The sequence below is a fragment of the Budorcas taxicolor genome, chromosome 4 (genome assembly GCF_023091745.1).
Source record: "Budorcas taxicolor isolate Tak-1 chromosome 4, Takin1.1, whole genome shotgun sequence".
NCBI classification, from domain to species: domain Eukaryota; kingdom Metazoa; phylum Chordata; class Mammalia; order Artiodactyla; family Bovidae; genus Budorcas; species Budorcas taxicolor.
The window spans coordinates 45442734-45466585 of NC_068913.1; the positions used below are offsets into that span (position 1 = coordinate 45442734).

Below are 23852 nucleotides of genomic sequence, written 5' to 3' on the forward strand. Positions count from 1 at the left end.
TTATTCATGCAGTCTGGAATTCTGCCTAGGGGGCTTTATAAAAATAAACCGCAATTAGTTTTGCAGGTTTTTTCCTCCGGCCGGAGTGGTGTATTGTCTGTCTCTTGTGTGTCTCGTGTGTTTGTCTTTGTGTCACTTCGCTTGCAACAGACAGACTTGAGATTTTTCACATAAAAATCTAATTCAGTTAAAAAACAAAATTTCGGGATTTCCCTGTCATTCCAGTGGTTAAGAATCTGCCTCGCAATGCAGAGGACGCCGGTTAGGTCCCTGATCAGGTAACTAAGATCCCACATGCCTTGAGGCAACTAAGCCTGTGCACCACGACTACTGAACCCAAGCACCACAACAAAGACCGATGTAGTCCAATAAATAAATGTTTAAAAAAAAATTTCAACCGAAGAAACTTGGCAGAGTGGGGATTGAACTGTCTAAAAATTTTAAAACACTGTTAACGTAAAATATTTGCAAGTATATTGACTTGCCTCTGAGTCTGCACACTTAGTAGTATTCAGCAGTACAGCAGCAATGAACTTTATAGGAAAGTGTAAAGATTTAACATTTTAGGGACTCCCATGTATGGTTTTTCCTGTGGTCATGTATGGATGTGAGAGTTGAACTGTGAAGAAGGCTGAGCGCCGAAGAATTGATGCATTTGAACTGTGGTGTTGGAGAAGACTCGAGAGTCCCTTGGACTGCAAGGAGATCCAACCAGTCCATTCTGAAGGAGATCAACCCTGGGATTTCTTTGGAAGGAATGATGCTAAAGCTGAAGCTCCAGTACTTTGACCACCTCATGCGAAGAGTTGACTGGGGGCAGGAGGAGAAGGGGACGACCGAGGATGAGATGGCTGGATGGCATCACGGACTCGATGGACGTGAGTCTGAGTTAACTCCGGGAGATGGTGATGGACAGGGAGGCCTGGCATGCTGCAATTCATGGGGTCGCAGAGAGTCGGACACGACTGAGCAACTGAACTGAACTGAACTGACGGTGGTCCAGTGACTAACAGCCCACATTCCCAATGCAGGGGCCCCAGGTTTGATCCCTGGTCAGGGAACTAGATCCAACATGCTGCAACTAAGAGTTCACAGTCTGCAACTAAGAAAAAAAAAAAATCGTCCATGCCACAGCTAAACGATCCTGCATGCCCTGCAATGAAGACTGATTGCAACTAAAAGCTGGAGGAGCCAAATAAACATAAAAATATTTTTTAATTAACATTTTAAAAACAAATGCATAGAATCTAAATCTCAAAATGTGTTGAAGATCCAGAGTTTCATATTTTAATAGTACAGTTCTTAGAAGGTAGAGAATAGTAATAGAGCATACAAGTAGTACAAATTCTACTTTTAATTTCTAGTTAACATAATTCACTTTCCTACATTTTGTTCTCAGGTTATTCACATTCCTTGTTTGGGTCTGAAGTCCTGAAGGGAAGATAAATGTAAAATTTTTAGCAAGATGTATTCCCCTTCCTTTCCCTGTTCTCCCAGTAGAGAGATGATATACAACATCTGTAAACTTAAAAAAGGAGACATCACTGCTTTTAGGTTCCTTGTGCTTAACATTCTAAAAAACTCATTCCCATCTGCAGTATGCAGTGGGTTACAGGAAGAGCTGAACAAAAAAGCCAAGACAGAGATAGGATTTTATAACTCTCCTGAGTTGTCCTCCTCGGAGAAGGCAATGGCAGCCCACTCCAGTACTCTTGCCTGGAAAATCCCATGGACAGAGGAGCCTGGTAGGCTGCAGTCCATGGGGTCTGGAAGAGTCGGACACGACTGAGCGACTTCACTTTCACTTTTCACTTTAATGCATTGGAGAAGGAAATGGCAACCCACTCCAGTGTTCTTGCCTGGAGAATTCCAGGGACAGAGAAGCCTGATGGGCTGCCATCTCTGGGGTCGCACAGAGTCGGACAGGACTGAAGCGACTTAGCAGGAGCAGAGTTGTCCCCCGTTCTTATTTGAGGTATACTGTCAGAGCCAAATCTTACCAAACATAACTCTTTCTATGCATATTCTAATATAACTCTTTCATAGCACATTCTAAAACCAGTAAAATTTTGTTTACATATCAACAGTAGTTAAACAAGAGGAAAGAAGATAAAGAATGAGCTACATATAAAACCCATCAAGTAACACTTTACCAGGCTAAAAGTATTTTGAAAACAATGGCACTTTTGTCCTTTCCGCCTTAAGATAAAAACAGTCATATCTACAGGGAAGAGAGGCAATTTACCATTACACCCCAGCACCCATACCTTCCTAGTTTAGCAACCTTTTTTAAAGTGAGCTTTACTATTCTTTTCTCTGTTGACAGAAGTCAACTTTTCATAGTTTTTAAAGAGAAAAAACAGTTTTCAGATTGGAATCACTTTCAAGATCTTATAGTTTCTGTTGAACATAAACAAGAACTTTCAAATATGGTTAAGATGAAAATAAAATGTCAAATATAAGAAAATAATTACAAAACATTTAAAATATTACAATTATCAATTTTAGTATTTATTGAAAGGTGGAAGACAAGGAAGATTCCTCTCCAACTTCAAAAATAAATCCTGCACCTTTGCTAATGCAGAATAAACGGATATTTGCTTTACATGACAATGAAGTTACCCCCAAAAATAATCCAAATATACCAGAAGAGTGCTAATCTATTATTTACAAAGATGATCTTACCTGCCATAAATATTCAGGAAAAACCTGTTTACATTCAGGAACACCAATGAAATAACCTTGAATACTTAACCCAAGAAATAAAATACTTCCTACCTTCATGACCACCCCTTCCCACAGTTACAGAATGGATACAAAAATGAATATATGTGGAAACAAAACAGTATTTCCAATAACTTTATAACACAGGCACGCACGCACGCACACACAACCACACACACACACAGTGCTGTGCTAGATCAACCTAACCTTTAAGGTCAATAGCTGTAGCGACAAAGAAGATAATAAATATGGCTTTAGTAAAAGTTTTCAACCAAGTATCACAAATGCTTAATTCTTTTCATAGCTAACCTGAGTATGGAATATATATTACTTACCAAAAAGGATATGACCAAAAATAATTAAAAAGAAAAAAAAAAATCTCTGTAGCAGACACCACTGAGGTACCTTAGTTTTGCTTTTTTTTTGTAAAGGTCTGTATAGCAATTTAATAATTTACATAATAACATTTATTCCATATAGTGTAAGTTCATATAGAAACTATCTTATGTTCTTTATGTTCTGGTCCAAGAAATTGGAAATAATAGCAGAAAAGTTTTGTTCCGATAAAGAACTGGAGTGGACTAGCTAGGAAAACTTTAATACCAATATTAAAGTTTGAAATAAGAATTATTTGTATGTAGCAAATGGAGCCAATAAGCTCTCAGTTTACGTCTGGAGAGAATTTTAAAATTATAATTTGTAAGACAGGAAGATAAGCATGACTCAGCAAAGGCTGAATCTTGAAAATCTGGGTTCACTGACTGGTTTCACCTCTACGGGGATGTATGCATTTGACAAAACAATTAAATTTTCAAAATATGGAGAAGTTTGACAATAGGTTAAATAGGAAACTACACTTAAAAAGTAACCACTCTGGTTGTTTTAGATATGTCTTTAAAAGTTTAAGGCTCATATATTTTGGAGGGATATCCTAAAGACATTTTATGGTCTCATGCATCTATGTGTGTGACACTGGAAAACTGGAGCTAAAGCAAACCTTGTTAAATATGCCACCCTTTACTTGAAAAACCTAAACACTTAAATCACATTCTCTCTCAATTTTCAATACTGGTTTATTAGAAACTTCTGTCTCTCCCCAAAGTAGGTGTAAATACATAAATTTAGCTTAAAATTAAAGACAAAGGTAGTGAGAAACAAGAAAGTTATAAACAAAAACCCTATTTACATTTTGATGATTTATACTTTCCTTACTCCATGAAAATTCATATGCTGCAAATAGATTGATTTCTTACAAACCACTGATATTTCTGTATATTTGCCTGCCCTTTTAAATTGGAGGTCAGAAATGACACCATTGCTACAGTTTATTATTTCTAGTGAAATGCCTTTAAGTGGCTTCTCCCTAATCATAGAGATAAGCAGCTTTATGGGCCAGAGTAGAAGCCACGGAATGGGAATAGCTACACAAGCTCAAAAGGCAGCAGCACAAAGAACTCCAGCTGAAAGTAATCCACCAAAGCATGAGCCCAGAAAAATATCAAATTCAAACAGAAGAAAATAAATTGCAAATGCAGAGTTCTTAACATCAAAGCAAACAATAGACATTTGCTTGACTTTTATTACAATGAAAGCAATTTGAAACAGTGCTAAAGTCCATCATTGAAGAGATTTGTTTTAATCATATTTGGTGAGGCACTGGCAATCTTGTTTCCTATGCCAGTTTTACTTTCCAGAGCTTCTATACAAAGAAAAAAAAAAACTAAGTTGTTTACTGATCAGGTAACAAATTTTGTTAATTATACTTCTGTATATGGCAGTGAAGTCACTGCTCTTATTTTAATATGCTATATTTGCCATCTTTTTCTCCTGTTCCTCAAGAAATATGTAATAAAATATTTTAACTGCACACAATTAAACTTTCTGTAACTGAACATTTTTTTCCCAGCTACTATTAGATACAGTATAGGTGCTGATTAATTAGAAAATTTTCTCAACTTCTTATTCCACACACTACAAAGAAAATTCACGTTAATAGGACTATATAATCTGGCCACATAACTTCATTAGTTAGAAGGTTAGATACCACTAAAATACCTTTTTTCTCCCAACTTATAACATTTTTCTATTACCTAAACTGCTTTCTTGACATTGAAATATTTTAAAATATATTCCAGGGAGTATAGGAAGTTTCACATACTCATTCAGCAATTTAAGAAGTTATGCAAAATATGATAACATATATATATTCCCATACATACACACACACATAAATGTACTTTCATAACTGAATCTTGGTTTTAAAAATGCTTGCACAGTGTGGGAAACTTAAATATTAACTAGATTTGAATACATACACTTGCATTCCATTAGCACTTGATATACCAGCAGAAACATAACAGATGAAATAAATGATGTAAATGAATAGGTTTTTTTTTTTTCCTGGCAGACCCAACAGAAAACATATTTATTGTTATGAACCTTTATTAAGTGTCTCACATTTCAGTATAAATCACACTAAAAAGATTTTTTAAAAGCTATTTACACTACAGTGCTGACACATTTAAAATGAAAAAAAAATTGGTATAAATAAACTCTATGGAAAAGCCTTGTCAAAAAAGAATTCTGGCTCATATTACAAAATATATATATATATATATATATGGTAATGTCAGCTCTATTCTAAAACCTACAACTCCAACTCAAATGATTTTTTTAAAGACTGCTTTTGTTTAAACCTGCAGTGTCTACAGTGCATCTGGCCCTAAGTGCTTTGCTGCTTCACAGTTATGGACAGGCACTGAGGAATGTTACAAAGCTACTTACACTAGATTTTGTAACAGACTTGGGAGCAAGTCCTTGGCTTACTTTCGAATCTTTTTACACTATTAAGTTTAAGAAAAAAAAATTTTTAATGGTATGTACAAATTTAACACAAAATGTCATCATCTTTTCTCTCTTGATTTGAATGTGTTGAACTATGTTGCCTTGTATCAACTAGACTTAGGAGACTTCCAGGACACAATTCTTCCTTTAAATCTTTGTTGCTATTTTCAAATTTAGAGTCCACTTCAACCTTAAATTCTGTAAATTGAACATGATCCAATTTTGCTTTAACATTCTTGCTATCCATATTATTCGGTGCTCCAGTCTTTTCAGGAATATAAACATTCACAGGTTCTTCCTTGATTCTTACAGATGGAACAGGTTCATGTTTAATCTGCTGTAATTCATATTTAGAATGAAGTTTGTCTGAAAAAATAGAATCCAAGGAGGTTTTGCTTACAGCACAAATTGTGCTGTCAGTGTGAGGTCCAAGAACTGATGATGTGGAATCTGCTGATGTGCCTGTTTCATGAGTAACTGTATTCTCAGCAGTGTCCTCCTCTGAATGATACAACTTGAGCCGAACATGCCATGCTAAACTGCATACGGCTGAAACTGTCTTGAACTGATGAACAACATTCCTTGGAATAAAATAAATGTCATTATCATACAGCTGAATCCTGGCATAGCGAATGCCTTCCCTCCTCAGTTGATTAAGTTTTGCATCATCAACCCATTGGACACACTAAAACAAAACACAAAATACCAGTAAGTCTCTTCTACAATAAAAATTAAATTGAGGATAATAATAGTTTTAAATATACCTGGGACAGTGGAGGTTCATGTAAATCTAACTGCATTCGTTGAACTACTTCTAAGAAATCTTCAGCATGAAAACAAATTACATCTTTGGTTATTCGGGGTTGATCAGGCCTAAAAAGAACAAGAGATAATGAAGAGTCTGCCATTAATGTTTCACTCAGCTAAGTCCTTATTAAATTCAAAGCAAAAGGAACTTCCGTGGTGGCCCACTGCTTAAGAAGAATCCACCTGGCAATGCAGGAGGCCTGAGTTCCATTCACAGTCAGGATCCCGCATGCCATGGGGCAATTAAGCCTGGGTACCACACCTACTGAGCCCACACACTCTGGAGCCTGTGTGCCACAACTACTGAGCCCGTGCCCCACAACTAGAGAGCCTCTGTGCTGAGAGGAAGATCCCGCATGATCCAAAAGATCCTGCTCGCTGCAACTAAGACTCAGTGCAGCCGTGTGTGTGTGTCCATATATATATATATACACACGCATATATATATACTAATTCAAAGCAAAACTAGTTTATGGTCAAAAATCAAAGTATTATCTTAGAAATAAATTGTAATTAGAACACCACTTTACATACTTAAACAAAGCATAACACTATGAGATTTAACCTAAATATGGATAAAAACAACTCATTTTATTATTTCTATAATATATAGGCAATAGCAGAGCAGAAACTATTCACTGATCAAGGAAGGGAGAAGAACAAAGGAAATTTTAAGGAGTAGAAGGAAGACATGTCATGAGGACTCTTGGAAAGAGGCGGGGATTTCCAGGAGCAGGCTCATCTCATTTTATTATGGCTATATGTAATGATGTTTTAAAAAATTAAATTGACTTGACTTGGTTAAATTACGCAAATCAAAAACCTAAGTGTTTATAGTTAAGGTCAGTACTTCAACAAATTAAGTATGAAATTAAAAACACAACACAGAAGTCAGAGGTAAATATGGAGAGGAAGGGAATACATTCTTTCAATCTAAACGTATATAACTGCAATGATACAGTAAATCCCTAAATAACTCTTTTAAAAAATTAAGAGACATTTATTAGGAAAGTGCTTATAAAATAAACTGTTACCATTCTACTTGCAGAGGTTAATAGTATCTTTAATTATACTTCTAAAAACCCCCAAACTCTTCAGTTAATTAAGAATATACACATACATGTTTATAAAAGATGCTCAAAATGGATTCTGGAATAAAATTCCAAGCAAAATAAATACCACCCCCCCAATCATACTGAGGCAAATCATAACCGATTTAAGAAACTAGTGATAAAGAGAATATCTAAAACTTATGCATCATATTAATATACAGGGAAAGAGTGTAAGAATGATTGCAGGCTACATCAGAGACAATGCAAACCAGAAGAAAGCTGACTATCTTTAAAGTATTTGAAATAAAAGGTAAATCTAGAATTCTACACCCCAAAAAATATCCTTAAAAAAGTCTGAGATAAAATCATTTTCAGACAAAAACTTAAGAGAATCTGTCACCAGAAGACTGCACAACAAAGAATGGTAACGAACTTCTTCAGGCTGAAGGGAAACGATATTTCAATGAAAATGCAGATCTATTCAAAGGAATGTAGAATGCAAGTAACAGTAAATATGAAAGTTATTTTATTCTTATTTTAAAATATTTTCAGAAATATATCCTTAATGCCAAAGTAAGCAACATATGGGGGAGGGGGTCATGTTATAGAATATAGAGAGCAAAATGTATAATAATAATTAGCACAGAGGCCATAAATGGGGGCATGGAAAGATGGCAGTACACTGTTGAAAATTCTTACACATTACATAGAAAGATACACTATGATAACTTTAGGGCAACCACTACTAAACAAATAGTGGAGGTATAACAGTGCATGTTCAGTTGTGTCCAGCTGTTTGCAGCTTCATGGACTGAAGCCCACAAGGTTCCTCTGTCCATGGAATTTTCCAGGCAAGAATACTGGAGCAGGTTGCCATTTCCTACTCCATGGGATCTTCTCAACCCAGGGATGGAACCCATGTGTGTGTCCTGCCTTGGCAGGTGGATTCTTTACCACTGTACCACCTGGGAAGTCAGTGGAGGTATAATGAAAACACTAAAAAAGGTAAGAAAGAAAAGTGGGCAAAAAGAATGAACTGACATATAATATGGAGTCTTTCAATCCATCAACAAGGTATATCTCTAACATTTCTATAAATCTTATTTTTCTCATTGGTGTTTTATTGTTTTTAGTGTAAGTCAATCTTATTTTAAAAAATTAAGTATTTTATAATTTTTATTTTACTATAAGCTGGCATTATTTTTTCTTTCATTTTCAAAATGTTTCAAAGTATTTACTGCTAAAATATAGTTATATACAACTAACTTTCTAATATTGTCTTGTAACTTAGTAAATTCTAGTACTTCTTTTATAGACTTAGAATTATCTCTACACACAATTATTTTACCTTATTCTAAGACCCTGTAATTCCATGTCTATGTATTTACTGAAATGAAATTATATGTGCACACAAAGTCTTATAAGGAAATGTTCATAAGAGCTTTATTCATAAAAACCCCAAACTGGAAACAATTCAAATGTCTATCATCAGGTGAATGGATAAATCAATTCTGATATATCCATACAATGATATACCACTCAGCAACAAGAAGGAATGAACTACTAAGACACCTAACGCTAAATTTTAGATTTTAGATAAATCTAAAAACCATCATGCTGAGTGAAAGAAGTCAGACAATATATGATTCTATTTACATGAGATTCTAGACTAGGCAATGCTAACCTATAAAGACAGAAAATAGGTTAATAGATGTCTTGAGTTAGAGTAAGAATGGGGAGAGATTAACTGTCAAGGGATACAAGAAAAACAAAATGGTCTATATTTTAGTTCTGGTAGTGGTTAACATGGCTGTATATATTAGTCAAAACACATCTAACTGTATACTTATAACAAGTTTTGTATTATTGAATATAAATTATATTCCATTAGTTGATTTTTCAAAAAACTGAATTCAAAGAGGCAACCTTAAATTTATAAATCTATGTGAATTCTGTCTTCCTAATACTAAAAAGTGATATAAAATTGACCAACACTTCACAAGTCTATCTAGTTTAAGATCTCTTTGTGAAAGTGAAGTTGCTAAGTCGTGTCCAACTCTTTGCGACCCCATGGACTGTAGCCTACCAGGCTTCTCCATCCATGGGATTTTCCAAGCAAGAATACTGGAGTGGGTTACCATTTCCTTCTCCAAAGATCTCTTTATAGTCTAAATCAATTTAAGTTTTTATCTCAAATTCATTTTAAGCCAGGCTCTAAGATAAAATAATGTCTCCTTGAGAAAAAGAAGGAGAACTCAAAATGCTAAGATAAGAACACTAAGACAGTGCTCCAATTTCCTTAGTATAGCTTAGGTTAACAGCAAGAATCAACAGTAAAGCGATCATAAACCATGTTTGCATCAGAGCCATGAAACCATCTTAAAAGTATCAACCAAATTATTTTCTTACCATCTTTAGTATAATACTAAGAGATCAAAGCAGCACTGGTAGATAAAGTAAACTGTATTTTACAAAAGTGAGAAAACTCATAACGAGCAACATCTCATTCCAAAATCTATCTCAAGAATATTCTTAAGTCTGGCCCCTAATATATTTGTAATTTGACAATAGTCTTTTTCACTGTGAAATTGCTAGCTTCAAGTACTTTTTAATTCAGTAACTACAGTGAACTATGATGGACCTGTGAAGGACAGGAAACAACCTCCAACATCAAATCACATATAAAGTGGAGAAAAAGCAAACAAAAACAATAATTAAACTTGAAAGAGATTTAAATAAAGTTAAGGGCAAGAAGCAAGAATATTTATCTCTGAAGAAATATATAAATATGTGGCTAACTTTATTGAGTACTATCTATAAATCAGATTTCACTCTAATAAATTTTGATGCCACTCTTAAATCTTTTTACCAAACATTCAAGAAAAATCCCATTAATTTGAAATGGGTTTGTTGTAATGATTTCCACAGACAAATCTGCCTTTACTCTTTGACAAAATTAGCATTTTAAACCAGATTATAGTAAGAGCTTTGAAACTGTATGGGAATCACCACAGATATTACCATTTAACTTAAACACAATTATAAATTATTATTATTGAATCATAAACTAATAAATTATTAACATCATTTTCCTAAAGAACTCATAGGGTTAGCTTGGTACTAGCTACTTTGTATATCTGAAATTGATAAAGCTTCCTTCATTTATGTTAAGGAACAAAGTCAGTTTACATTGGCTTCCCCATTCAGTGTTAATTTATAACACATTACTTTAAATTTTCTCTTTTGAACACAGGGTCAATTTTGTATTCACTACTCTTGAAAATACAATTTCCTCATGTAGAAAATACAGGCCATATTATTCAAAACATCTTAGAAATCTATACAACATATTGACATTATCTATTTTCAGAATTAAAGTTTCTTTTTACTTAGAAAACTTTCTTATATGCTAAGTATTTAATTCAACTGCTTTAATAAGCAAAATAACATATTTCAACTTAAGGTTCATACCCAAACGATACCCAATTTGAAAACAAAACCTAACTGACCAAAGTTACCTTACAGTATAAATACAGCTTTGCTCTACAGGTTTTATCAATTTAGTAAATGGAAATTCTCTTAATGTATGAGACAACCACCTTAAGTATATTATCCATTTTCCTTAAAAAAATTATCCATTTTTTCTAATCCATCAAAAAATTTAGTGAAACTTGCAAGCAAAGCTGGAAAAATACTAATATACTAAGGTAAACAAACACTTAACAGATACCAAACCTTAAAAAGACAGCAAGTTAAAACAGTATAAAGAAAAAACACAAGAAGCTGGAGTCAGTTCTGAAATCAGCCTGAGCTCTACCACTTACTAGCTATATGACTATGATACTATTTGATAGTCCTGAGTCCTTAGTCTCCTTGTGTAAAAACTATGAGCCAAAAAGCAGAGAAAATTAACTGAACATTTGTAAATGGGCATACAGTAAGCACCAAGTGAATCTTGGGTTTTCCATTACTGTTTGTAAGACAACTGTTTTCAACTCCAGTCACGTAGAAAATCAAACTATTTCAGTCAAATCCAAAAGACAGAATCTAGATTCTATCAGTTGAAAATCTTCAGTGCAATTACACAAAAACAATATCCAAATCCAGGAAAATTAAACCTTTTCCCCCACATTAGGAAGAATTACTGAAAAACTTCCCAAGAAAAAGCTTAGAAGCCATTAAATAGCAGTAGTTAACATATACCACTCTCCGCAGTGCACAGCCTTCAACACTCCAACAGCAGCTGTAGTCTGTCGTTCAAAACCTTGTCCTATATGATCTGCATGAGCTCTTGTTCTATCTTCAAAGAGCATTTCACGGGGCTCACTAGTTCGAGGTAGGTACTGCAGGTTTTTTATTTCATTGGTAGTTCTGTTTTAAAAAAAAATTACATATATGTAGATAAAGAGACAGAGGTAGACTTAAGTCAACAAGACAGCAGTGAATAAGACACATTCCTTCTTCTTGGGGGAGTTTACATTCTTATGGGAGAAATACCAAAATATAAACAGCAAGAAAACACTTGGCAATAAGTGCTTCCATAAAACACACACAGTTTACCGTAAGTAGGAGGGAAAAAAAAACACTTTAGCTCCACTGTAGAGGACAGGTATCTCCCACTGGCCCTCTCCTCCACCACTCACCTTCTAGAATCCATACGTATACAGAAACTGCTTACCACCTAGCCTCACTCACAGCAGAAACCCTCTCAAATTTTGCTGCAGAAGGGGAACAGGGTGAGAAGAATTTACTTTGGGAGTCATCATCTTATTTATCACCCTGTATGATTTTTCTTTTGCTTACACAGACAAATCAGGATTGCCCCCATTATTTTCTTATCTCATCCTAGTCTATCCCCTAGGGTCACTCTTCCTTTTGGTCCTCTTTATTTCCCACCCTCAATCTCTACTGCTTCACTGCTCTTTGCACACTCTTGTCTTAAAAGTTTTATACAAACATTCACAGAGACACACAGACACATATGCAATGCTTTAATATCCTTTTTTCCTGTTTGTGATTAATGTTTTACAGATATCAGAAAGCTAGACGATGATGTTGCTTTCTGTGAAAAGCTAACAGGTTTACAAACAAGCAAGTCTGGTCTCATTATACCGCATTCTAATGAATTGAGACTTATTAAAAGCATTTGCAAAAAAAAGCATTTGGCACAGTGCCTAGGACAATGTTCTCATTAGTTGGTAAGACTATAACGTGATGGGAAATGACCATATATACCATGGATTTTAATCCTTGAGTTCCTCAAGGGGCTGGTGAACTCCCTTAAATTACATGTAACAGTCTGTACATCTGCATTGTTCTGGGGAGAGGCTTTTGTATTCTCTAAATGATTGATAAATTTAAGTTAATCATTAAGATACATACCAAGTTTACCATTTACTCCCAACTTAAAAATGAACTTGTAAAAATTTCATTCAACAAAAATTTATTTATCAACCACCAGGCATTCTGTTTAGGTGCAAGAGACATTAGTAACAAGCACAACATTGTCCATGCTCTCATGTAACCTACATTCCACTCTATCACCATTTTTCCCTATTTTTTTTTTTTAATAATAAAGAGAGACCATCTTTACATATGTAAAAAAAAAGATATTACCTCCCCCCAGGAGCACCTACTCCATTCCCAACAATGTTAACCTAAAGTACATTTTCCTACACTTTTCTACGTGTTTTTTATTTCTTTTCACAATAGAATCATACTTAGCATATACTCTACATTTAGCTCTTTTCATCGGATATTCTTTCAGCTCAACAGACAAAATTCATACTATGAAATTAACTATTTTATTGCATTCTTCTGTAAGTGAAAGTGAGAGTGACTCAGCTGTGTCCGATTCTTTGCAACCCCATGGACTATATACAGTCCATGGAATTCTCCAGGCCAGAATACCAGAGTGGGTAGCTGTTCCCTTCTCCACGGGAATCTTCCCAACCCAGGAATCGAAGCCAGGTCTCCCTCATTGCAAGCAGATGTTTTACAAGCTGAGCCACCAGGGAAGCCCTATTCTTTCATAGGAATATACCAAAATGAATTCAACCATTCTAATAATGGACAATGAGATCATTTTATACTCAATCTCACTATTGTAAATGGTGCAACTAACATTCTTATATATTTACCTTTAGTGCTTTTATTCTTGGGGACAGATTCCCAAAAGTACAGATTGTAGTTCAAAGAGAGAGAGACTGTGTGTGTGTGCGCGTTAAGCTTTATGAGCTATTTTAGATGACTTTTAAAAAATGATTAAAAAAAAATGATTACAGAAGCTCACCCATAGACCAATAATATATATGACCCTGTTTCCTCACATACCTACCACTCTGTAATATAATTTCTCTATTAATACTTTCTGCCAATGTAATGGGTAAAAATAATATCCCATAATTCTTTTAACATACATTTAATATACAATTATATATGACTTCCCTGATGGCTCAGAGGGTAAAGCATCTGCTTGCAATGCGGGAGACCTGGTTTCAATCCCTGGGTCGGGAAAATCCCCTGGAGAAGGAAACGGCAACCCACTCCAGTACTCTTGCCTAGAAAATCCCATGGACAGAGAAGCCTGGTAGGCTACAGTCCATGGGGTCGCAAAGAGTCGGACACGACTGAGCGACTTCACTTTACTTTAATATACAATTGGAGAAATAACTCCAGAAAGAATGAAGGGATGGAGCCAAAGCAAAAACAATACCCAGCTGTGGATGTGCCTGGTGATAGAAGAAAGGTCCAATGCTGTAAAGAGCAATATTGCATAGGAACCTGCAATGTTAGGTCCATGAATCAAGGCAAATTGGAAGTGGTCAAACAGGAGATGGCAAGAGTGAACGTCAACATTCTAGGATCAGCAAACTAAAATGGACTGGAATGAGTGAATATAACTCAGATGACCATTATATCCACTAAGGTGGGCAGGAATTCCTTAGAAGAAATGGAGTAGCCAACATGGTCAACAAAAGAGTCCAAAATGCAGTACTTGGATGCAATCTCAAAAACGACAGAATGATCTCTGTTCATTTCCAAGGCAAACCATTCAATATTACGGTAATCCAAGCCTATACCCCAACTAGTAACACTGAAGAAGCTGAAGTTGAACAGTTCTATGAAGACCTACAAGACGTTTTAGAACTAACACCCCCCAAAAATGTCCTTTTCATTATAGGGGACTGGAATGCAAAAGCAGTCAAGAAACACCTGGAGTAAAAGGTAGATTTGGCCTTGGAGTACAGAATGAAGCAGTGCAAAGGCTAACAGAGTTTTGCCAAGAAAATGCAACTGGTCACGGTGAACACCCTCATCCAACAACACAAGAGAAGACTCTACACGTGGACATCATCAGATGGTCAACACTGAAATCAGCTTGATTATATTCTTTGCAGCCAAAGATGGAGAAGCTCTATACAGTCAGCAAAAACAAGACTGGGAGCTGACTGTGGTTCAGATCATGAACCCCTTATTGCCAAATTCAGACTTAAATTGAAGAAAGTAGGGAAAACCACTAGACCATTCAGGTATGACCTAAATCAAATCCCTTATGATTATACAGTGGAAGTGAGAAATAGATTTAAGGGACTAGATCTGATAGACAAGAGTGCCTGATGAACTATGGAATGAGGTTCGTGACATTGTACAGGACACAGGTATCAAGACCATCCCCATGGAAAAGAAATGCAAAAAAGCAAAATGGCTGTCTGGGGAGGCCTTACAAATAGCTATGAAAATAAGGGAAGTGAAAAGCAAAGGAGAAAAGGAAAGACATACCCATTTGAATGCAGACTTCCAAAGAATAGCAAGGAGAGATAAGAAAGCCTTCCTCTGGGATCAATGCAAAGAAATAGAGGAAAACAACAGAATGGGAAAGACTAAACATCTCTTCAAGAAAATCAGAGACACCAAGGGAATATTTCATGCAAAGATGGGCACAATAAAGGACAGAAATGGTATGGACCTAACAGAAGCAGAAGATATTAAGAAGTGGCAAGAATACAGAGAAGAACTGTACAAAAAACAGCTTCACGACCCAGATAATCACAATGGTATGATCACTCACCTAGAGCCAGACATCCTGGAATGTGAAGTCAAGTGGGCCTTAGAAAGCATCACTATGAACAAAGCTAGTGGACGTGATGGAATTCCAGTTGAGCTATTTCAAATCTTGGAAGATGATGCTGTGTAAGTGCTGCACTCAATATGTTAGCAAATTTGGAAAAACTCAGCAGTGGCCACAGGACTGGAAAAGGTCAGTTTTCATTCCAATCCCAAAGAAAGGCAATGCCAAAGAATGCTCAAACTACTGCACAATTGCACTCATCTCACACGCTAGTAAATGTACACTCAAAATTCTCCAAGCCAGGCTTCAGTAATACATGAACCGTGAACTCCCAGATGCTCAAGCTGGTTTTAGAAAAGGCAGAGGAACCAGAGATCAAATTGCCAGCATCCGCTGGATCATGGAAAAAGCAAGAGAGTTCCAGAAAAACATCTATTTCTGCTTTACTGACTATGCCAAAGCCTTTGACTCTGCGGCTCACAATAAACTGTAGAAAATTCTGAAAGAGATGGGAATACCTGACCACCTGACCTGCCTCTTGAGAAACCTATATGCAGGTCAGGAAGCAACAGTTAGAACTGGACATGGAACAACAGACTGGTTCCAAATAGGAAAAGGAGTATGTCAAGGCTGTATATTGTCACCCTGCTTATATGCAGAGTACACCATGAGAAACGCTGGGCTGGAAGAAGCACAAGCTGGAATCAAGATTGCCGGGAGAAATATCAATAACCTCAGATATGCAGATGACACCACCCTTATGGCAGAAAGTGAAGAGGAACTAAAAAGCCCCTTGATGAAAGTGAAAGAGGAGAGTGAAAAAGTTGGCTTAAAGCTCAACATTCAGAAAATGAAGATCATGGCATCCAGTCCCATCACTTCATGGGAAATAGATGGGGAAACAGTGGAAACAGTGGCACACTTTATTTTTTGGGGCTCCAAAATCACTGCAGATGGTGATTGCAGCCATGAAATTAAAAGACGCTTACTCCTTGGAAGGAAAGTTATGACCAACCTAGATAGCATCTTCAAAAGCAGAGACACTACTTTGCCAACACATGTCCATCTAGTCAAGGCTATGGTTTTTCCAGTGGTCATGTATGGATGTGACAGTCAGACTGAAGAAAGCTGAGCGCTGAAGAAGTGATGCTTTTGAACTGTGGTGTTGGAGAAGACTCTTGAGAGTCGCTTGGACTGCAAGGAGATCCAACCAGTCCATCCTAAAGGAGATCAGTCCTGGGTGTTCATTGGAAGGATTGATGTGGAAGCTGAAACTCCAGTACTTTGGCCACCTCATGCGAAGAGCTGACTCATTTGAAAAGACCCTGATGCTGGGAAAGATTGAGGGCAGGAGGAGAAGGGGACGACAGAGGATGAGGTGGCTGAGTGGCATCACCGACTCGATGGACATGAGTTTGAATGAAATCCAGAGGTTGGTGATGGACAGGGAGGCCTGGTGTGCTGCGATTCACGGGGTCCCAAAGAGTCAGACGTGACTGGGCGACTGAACCGAACTGAATATACTATTGACTACCTAGGGCCTATTAATCTATTGGTGTTTTTTTTTTTTCCACATTTTTCTTCTCATTTAGAAATGCTCTTTGTATATTAACTTTAGTCTGTCACATTACTAATATCCAGTTTAGAGCTTTGTTGTTTTGATGTCTTTTTTCTCACAATAGTATCACCATTATATTCTTGCATCTTTGTTTAAGGAAGGTCTCTCTTAAGCTTAAGTATTTTATTCTGATATTTTTATTCTTTTTTTACTTATTATGTTCAAGTCCCTTACTTCTTATATAACACTGGGGTTATGGCTTTGTTTCCCTTCAAATGGACTTCCAATTATGCCAGCATTATTCATTGAATAATCTTCTTCTTCCCATTTATCTTATGTTTAAGTTCCCATTATACTTTGATCTATTTGTGTACTCTATCCTATTCCAGTGATCTTTTGACCTTTATGGTAATTTTTAATGTTGAGTAAGATGAGGTCCCCCCTCACATGTATCTTCTCTTTCACAGCTGTCTAGACTATTTGCTGACTTTGTTATTCCATACGAATTTTAAAATTATTTTATCCAGTGCTGGAAGTGTGAGCACAAATGAACCCTAAAATTCTAATGGACTACCACTTGTATTCAATCCAGAGTGCAGATCTAAACATCCGCTTAGATCTTTTTTTATATTCTCCATAGATGTTTTAGTTTTCTTAAAATATTATTTAAATTTGTTTCTGAATATTTATTCAATTTATTCCAATACAGTTTATAATGTCCCTGTTGTGAATCACATTTTTTCCCCATCTGTGGTTACAACATGTCATTTGCCTGCATTGTTCATGTTTGATTTTATTTGATATTTATAAGAAATTATATCAGCATGGATAACCATTTTTGAATTTACATTTCAATTATGCTCTAAACTTTCCCTACTTTCTTCCTCCAACTTTCAACAAATGCATACATACCAATGTACAAACACTCATTCCCAGCAATAAACATTTATATACAACATACCTTTTCCTTTTGAAAGGTGACTTTGGCATGTCAGCCACAGGGATCATCTGTTCTCCCGGGCGCACCCACATGATGGGACCGTCATCACTATCTTTCCGACTCTCTAATTTTAAACTAGATAGTGTCCCCCAGGGCAGTGTACACTAGAGGCAAATAATGACACAGAAATCGATTATTTTTTAAAACGAATCTTCAAATATACATTAAAGACTACTGTGTCCTTCACAAAATTTCATATATACATCTGAATTAGGTACCTGTTTTAAATATATTTCTATATATTCATAAGTTTGCCTTCAAAATATTCTATTTCAGATACATCAAGAGAGTAATTATTCTTGGATGGTTTCCCCCACTTCTCCAATTCTGCCAGAGGTATGATTCACTGTATTCATCATCTGTTACTCTTTCTACCAAATACATGGGTCATATTGTTAAGTAGGAAGTTAGGCATGAGCACAAGGGGTGGCCTGGCTGAAAGGGATAGAAGCTGATCTCTAAAACCCATCCTAGACACACATAGGAGACTGCACAGATATGCTACAAAAATAACCAGAGGCTTTTCCAACTCCTGTACATGCGCACTAGGCCCACAGTGGATACAAAATAACCACAGTGTCTTCCCCAAGTAATCTTAGGCAGTTAGGAGCTCATTAAGGGTTCATAAATATACTACATCTGATTGTAACAGACTGAATTTTGGAAAGATATAAACAACACAGCCTACTGTTATATGACTTGCAATTGTCATTCGGCCTTGCGTGTATGCCCATTTGCATTCCTTTTCATTGACTGGTGGTGAGTACAAACCCTATTTTGCACAGGGCATAACCAAAAGAAAGAAACTAGAAGTATAAAAAGGGGGAAGCCAGATGGAAAACGAAGACTCCTTTGGGGTGGACCTGCTCTCATATTTTGGGGGTGTCTGTCTAATAAAAGATCTGCCTGGTTGAGCTGAACTGAGCTGTAACTTGTCAGTTGTCTCAAACCCTTTACTCAGTCGTTCCAAATTTTTGTTGCGACGAGGCAAGAACCGAGGAAGAAAAATAAACCAACCTGACAATATAATGTTAACAGATTGGCAAAATAAGCAAGTTATCTTCCATGACAATCTATAAAAATGACCAACTGAGTTTTAAAAAATGGATACCTCAAATAAAAGGGGGCTACCTCTTTGAGTAGTTAAAACCTAACAGAACAAAGAGGAAAACTAAATCAAAATTAAAATTTATTCCTGTGTAGTAGTTTCTTGAAGAGGTTGCTGGTCTAAAACCAGGGATTAAAATCTCTGAAAACAGGAGCAACAGAGGAATGACCAAGAGTCACTGTCCACTGAATGGTGAGAAAATGGGTATTTATAAACCATACCCCACTTTTCAAAAGGGGAGGTTGTCAAATTACATCTCTCCAGGAAGAATGCATTTATTTATCTCATTTACTTTTAAAATTAAAATCTGAAATATAAATACTTAAATGATTTTTTATTCTTTATTTCTTAAATTATGAAAGTATAATAACATTTACAGGAGACTTGGAAAATACAGAACAAGTTACATATAGTTCTAGTATATATTATAGTTTTTTAAGTAAATAAATTAAGATTTTTAGTTGTTTCAATACCAAACTCTCAAAAATTAATAAAATGAATAGACAGAAAAGTAGGAGGCTATAGGAGACCTGAAAAGCACCACGAACCAATTCAGCATAATTAAGATTTATAGAATATTCACACAACAACGGGATACAAATCCTATTCAAGTTCCCACAGACTATATAAACCAGGAGAAACTGGAACATATCCCAGGACATAAAACAGTGCAAAAATTTCATCATCTGAAAGGACTGAAATCATACATAATCTGTTCTCTTATCACTGTGGAATTACGTTAGAAATCAATATCAAAAGATGTCTGAAAATAACTCACATATTTTCAAGTACAATGTGACATTTACCAAGAGAAATCTTTGACTTACCATTGGAAAAGCCTCAATAAAGTTAAAAGACTAAAAAGGCACTGCTGCTGCTAAGTCACTTCAGTCGTCTCCGACTCTGTGCGACCCCATAGATGGCAGCTCATCAGGCTCCCTCGTCCCTGGGATTCTCCAGGGAAGAACACTGGAGTGGGTTGTCATTTCCTTCTCCAATGCATGAAAGTGAAAAGTGAAAATGAAGTAGCTCAGTAGCATCCAACTCCTGGCCACTCCATGGACTGCAGCCCACCAGGCTCCTCCGTCCATGGGATTTTCCAGGCAAGAGTACTGGAGTAGGTTGCCATTGCCTTCTCCATAAAAAGGCACAGAGGGTAATATTATAGAAAAAAAAAGCATTTAAGTGAGAAATTAACATCAAAGATACTTTTAAAAACCCATCTATTTGGAAATTAAGCATCCACTTTTAAATGATAGGTGTATCTAAGAAGCCATAACAAGGAAAATTAGAAAATATCTGTAACAGAGTAAAAATGAAAAAAATAATTTTATCAAAATTTGCTGCATGCAGCTGTAGCTGCTCAATACAACTAAATATGATGTGGACTCTTAAAAATAATGCATGAAAACAAATAATGGACACTAGCTTAAAATGTTGTGAAATGTGAACAAAATCTGTACTTTAGTTAAAAAACAAAAACTATCGCATGTTAATTTCCTGTTTTCCAGATGCACATTCGAATTATCTTGGAATTTTTTTGACAAATATAAATACCCAGGTGTTTTCTTTCCCCCTTCTCCAAAGTTCCAAATGTGATTCTAATGAAGCAGCCATATTTAAAAACAATAATATGATGATCTTTAATTTTTATTTAGCTTGTTTCACTTTTTCTATTTCATATTCAGTGCTCCCATTTCAGTTTATGTTTCTAAACTATGTATATATATATATATTTTAGAAAACTTATGAATTTTTGCTTAACTAAAACTTTCATGACGTTTTGGTTCCACTTGTTTGAATAAGTATGAATAGAATGCTAGGCCTAATTTATAGTTACTCAAAACTCTGATATAGTTCCATTTATTCTGGCATCTCGCATTATAGCTAGAAGTCGAGAAAGCTTATTATCTTAGCAACTTTTTTAAAATAAATTTGAAGGAGGCTTGAAACTTCTAATTCAATTCTGAGAATATAAAGGAAATGCTATGTTGTAAAAGAAATGATGGTATTTTTAAAATGCCACTCAAAACAAATGCAGCCAAAATCCATGTCACTAGCTGGGAGAAACAGACAAGGAACCAATGGTTTAAAAGGAAATAAAAGGAAAATGGAGTAGGATGAAAAACGAAAAGATATATATAAACACGTAGACTAGAAAACTGAGTGAGAAGTAAAAAAAAAAAAAAGAGACAGATGTTCTACAGAATATGTACCAAGTTTTAGAGATAAACTAATCTTGTCACACTTTGACCTTTTAATTACTGATTAAATAACTGACCTAACTACATAGTTCAGAGATTTTTCTCTCAATAGGACAGTGCTAGCAGCCCATAAGAAGAAATATTTTCTGGAATGCAGGAACTGCTGGGAAAACAAAGAAAAAGGAAGAAAGGGAAGAAAAAATAAAGGAGGAAGGAAAAAAAGGAAGGGAGGAAAGGAAGAAAGAAAACAGAATCCTGCTCAAAATCATTTGAAGAATTTAAAGGGGTCTTAAAGCTGCATTGTTTAAATACCTTATTTTATTGATGAGGACACTGAAGCCCAGAAAGTTTAACTGGTTTGCCCAACCCAGCTAGGATCTCCAAAGCTAAAATACAGTTATACAACTTGCCAGGCCAGTTTTCCACACACCCAAACTGTCACTACCCAGTTGCAAACACTGTGGTAAGCATCTATCCTGTACTTCTTAATCTGCTGCTGCTGCTGCTGCTGCTGCGGCTGCTGCTGCTAAGTCGCTTCAGTCGTGTCCGACTCTGTGCAACCCCAGAGACGGCAGCCCACCAAGGCTCCCCGGTCCCTGGGATTCTCCAGGCAAGAACATTGGCACTCAAGTATATAAAAAGGTGATAAACCAGTGGAACTTACTTTCCTAAAGTGGCAGCTACAGGCAAGTATTATTTTCTGATCTACCACTCACCTTTGCTATTAGAATTAGTACCTGAGAAGTTACACACACAACACAAGAATTACTTCTAGTTTCTCACCTCTTCTTCCCTTCCTGCCAAATCAACTGAAATCAAAAATTTTATAATTCTGAAAAACCCATGATTTCTATCATTTGTAGCATGAAAGTAACACCCACAACTTAGATTGCTTCACATTGTTTTCTCTTACTTTTAAAAATGGTGAATCTTCCAACATGTCAAGGAACTCAGGGAAGTAATCTCCCACTTCTTCATCAACTGCTCCCACCAAGCTGATTTGTCTCATTGGGCCAGCTCTATAAGTACCGTGAGAATATGTTCTTTTCACCTGAAGGATATGGATTTAATTTCATTAAACATAAGACAATTCCTATTACCACTGCATAATCCTAAATTATGTATGCTGTGTCAGATTTTTAAAACAAAATGTGAGGCAAGCAAAATAAAACAAAAACGCCTTTTACCAACAATAAAACAAACAACAACAAAAAATCTGCACAAAATCGAGGTATTTTACCTTCTCTAGCTATTACTACACACTGCTTATGAAAACAGAGTTGAGATAAACAGCATACTTCCTGACAATATAGTTCCTCCTTTCAACACAGTTTATTTGATCTATAATGCCACTGAAATTATATTCAAAAGTTCCTATACCTTTATTTTCCTAAATGGTTCATAACTTTTTGTCAGAATTTTCAAAAACAGACCCTCTGAAAACAGTGCATTTAACCATCATCAGTACTTTGTACGTCAAAAAGGCCACCAGGAATTATGTTCCTTTCTAGATTTCAGCATATTAATCGAAGATTCACTTTATATTTCTCTGATGAAAACCTACTAGTAAGCTAGAGAACCAAAAGTCCTAGGTTCCAAATCTACATTTGCTATCTACCAGTTATGTGGGTAGAAATCAGTTAAATTCCTTCAGTTTTAGTTTCTTTAACTGGAAAGATTGATCTCAGATTTCTAAAGAAAACAATAATTATGTAAAGCCACCTGTACAGTGTGAGCAAATGGTTATCATTCAAATTTAAACCAAAATAAAAGAGGCTATATCTCAAGAATTATTGGTCCCAAATTTCAAAAGTACATCTAAACCTTACAGAGAAACCTCATATGGTAACGCTAGTAAACACGAGTATCCTTAAAGCAAAACAAATTCCTTTCATAAATAAACATCTTCTTCTCTGGATTGGCTTTTGTGGCCACTAACTTTAGGGAAATAACATTGTCTCAGTTTACCTGGGTCTATTCCGGTTTTAAAATGGGAAGTCCCATACACCAGGTAAATCTAGATGGCTAAATTTTCATCACATCAGGGACACAGATTCTAAAATATGTTCAGATCACAAGGTGAATCTCTACAACCGCAGTTGGTAAACACAATATATGTATCAAAGTATCTAAGCCCCCACCTACATCAAAAACAGGACAATAAAAGTTCTATCTTAAGAAAATATTTTACTAAAACACTAGATAATTTTACTTTTTAGAATAATAAGCAAAGCGGTGTTATCAACTATACATTATTTCCTTAATAAGTTCATTTACCAGAATTTCAAAGTTAAGTTTTCATGAACTGCCACAAATTCACTTCTCAGAAACATAAAACCTTACCCAAATTCTTCAAGTTACGAAAAAAAACAAAACAAAAACAAAAAGCTGGGGTCTGTGTCCCCATTTTGTACTCATGGTCTGATCTTTCTCCTGCCTCCCAAAAGTTCCTAGCATCTCCAATACTGAGAGAACTATAAGTGA

The 23852-nt window shown here is 35.8% G+C and overlaps 1 protein-coding gene across 1 annotated transcript in view; it reads right to left on the reverse strand.

Moving 5' to 3' along the window:
- Positions 1 to 5611: 5611 nt before the first annotated feature.
- The window catches only part of RSBN1L (round spermatid basic protein 1 like), a 61054-nt gene continuing 42813 nt past the window's right edge, over positions 5612 to 23852 (reverse strand). The window contains exons 4-8 of the mRNA XM_052639077.1: positions 22282 to 22419; positions 18018 to 18160; positions 11631 to 11798; positions 6333 to 6441; positions 5612 to 6253 (exon numbers count right to left, since the gene is read on the reverse strand). Coding sequence (XP_052495037.1) covers positions 5612 to 6253; positions 6333 to 6441; positions 11631 to 11798; positions 18018 to 18160; positions 22282 to 22419 — 1200 coding nt within the window. The remainder of the gene's footprint in view (positions 6254 to 6332; positions 6442 to 11630; positions 11799 to 18017; positions 18161 to 22281; positions 22420 to 23852) is intronic.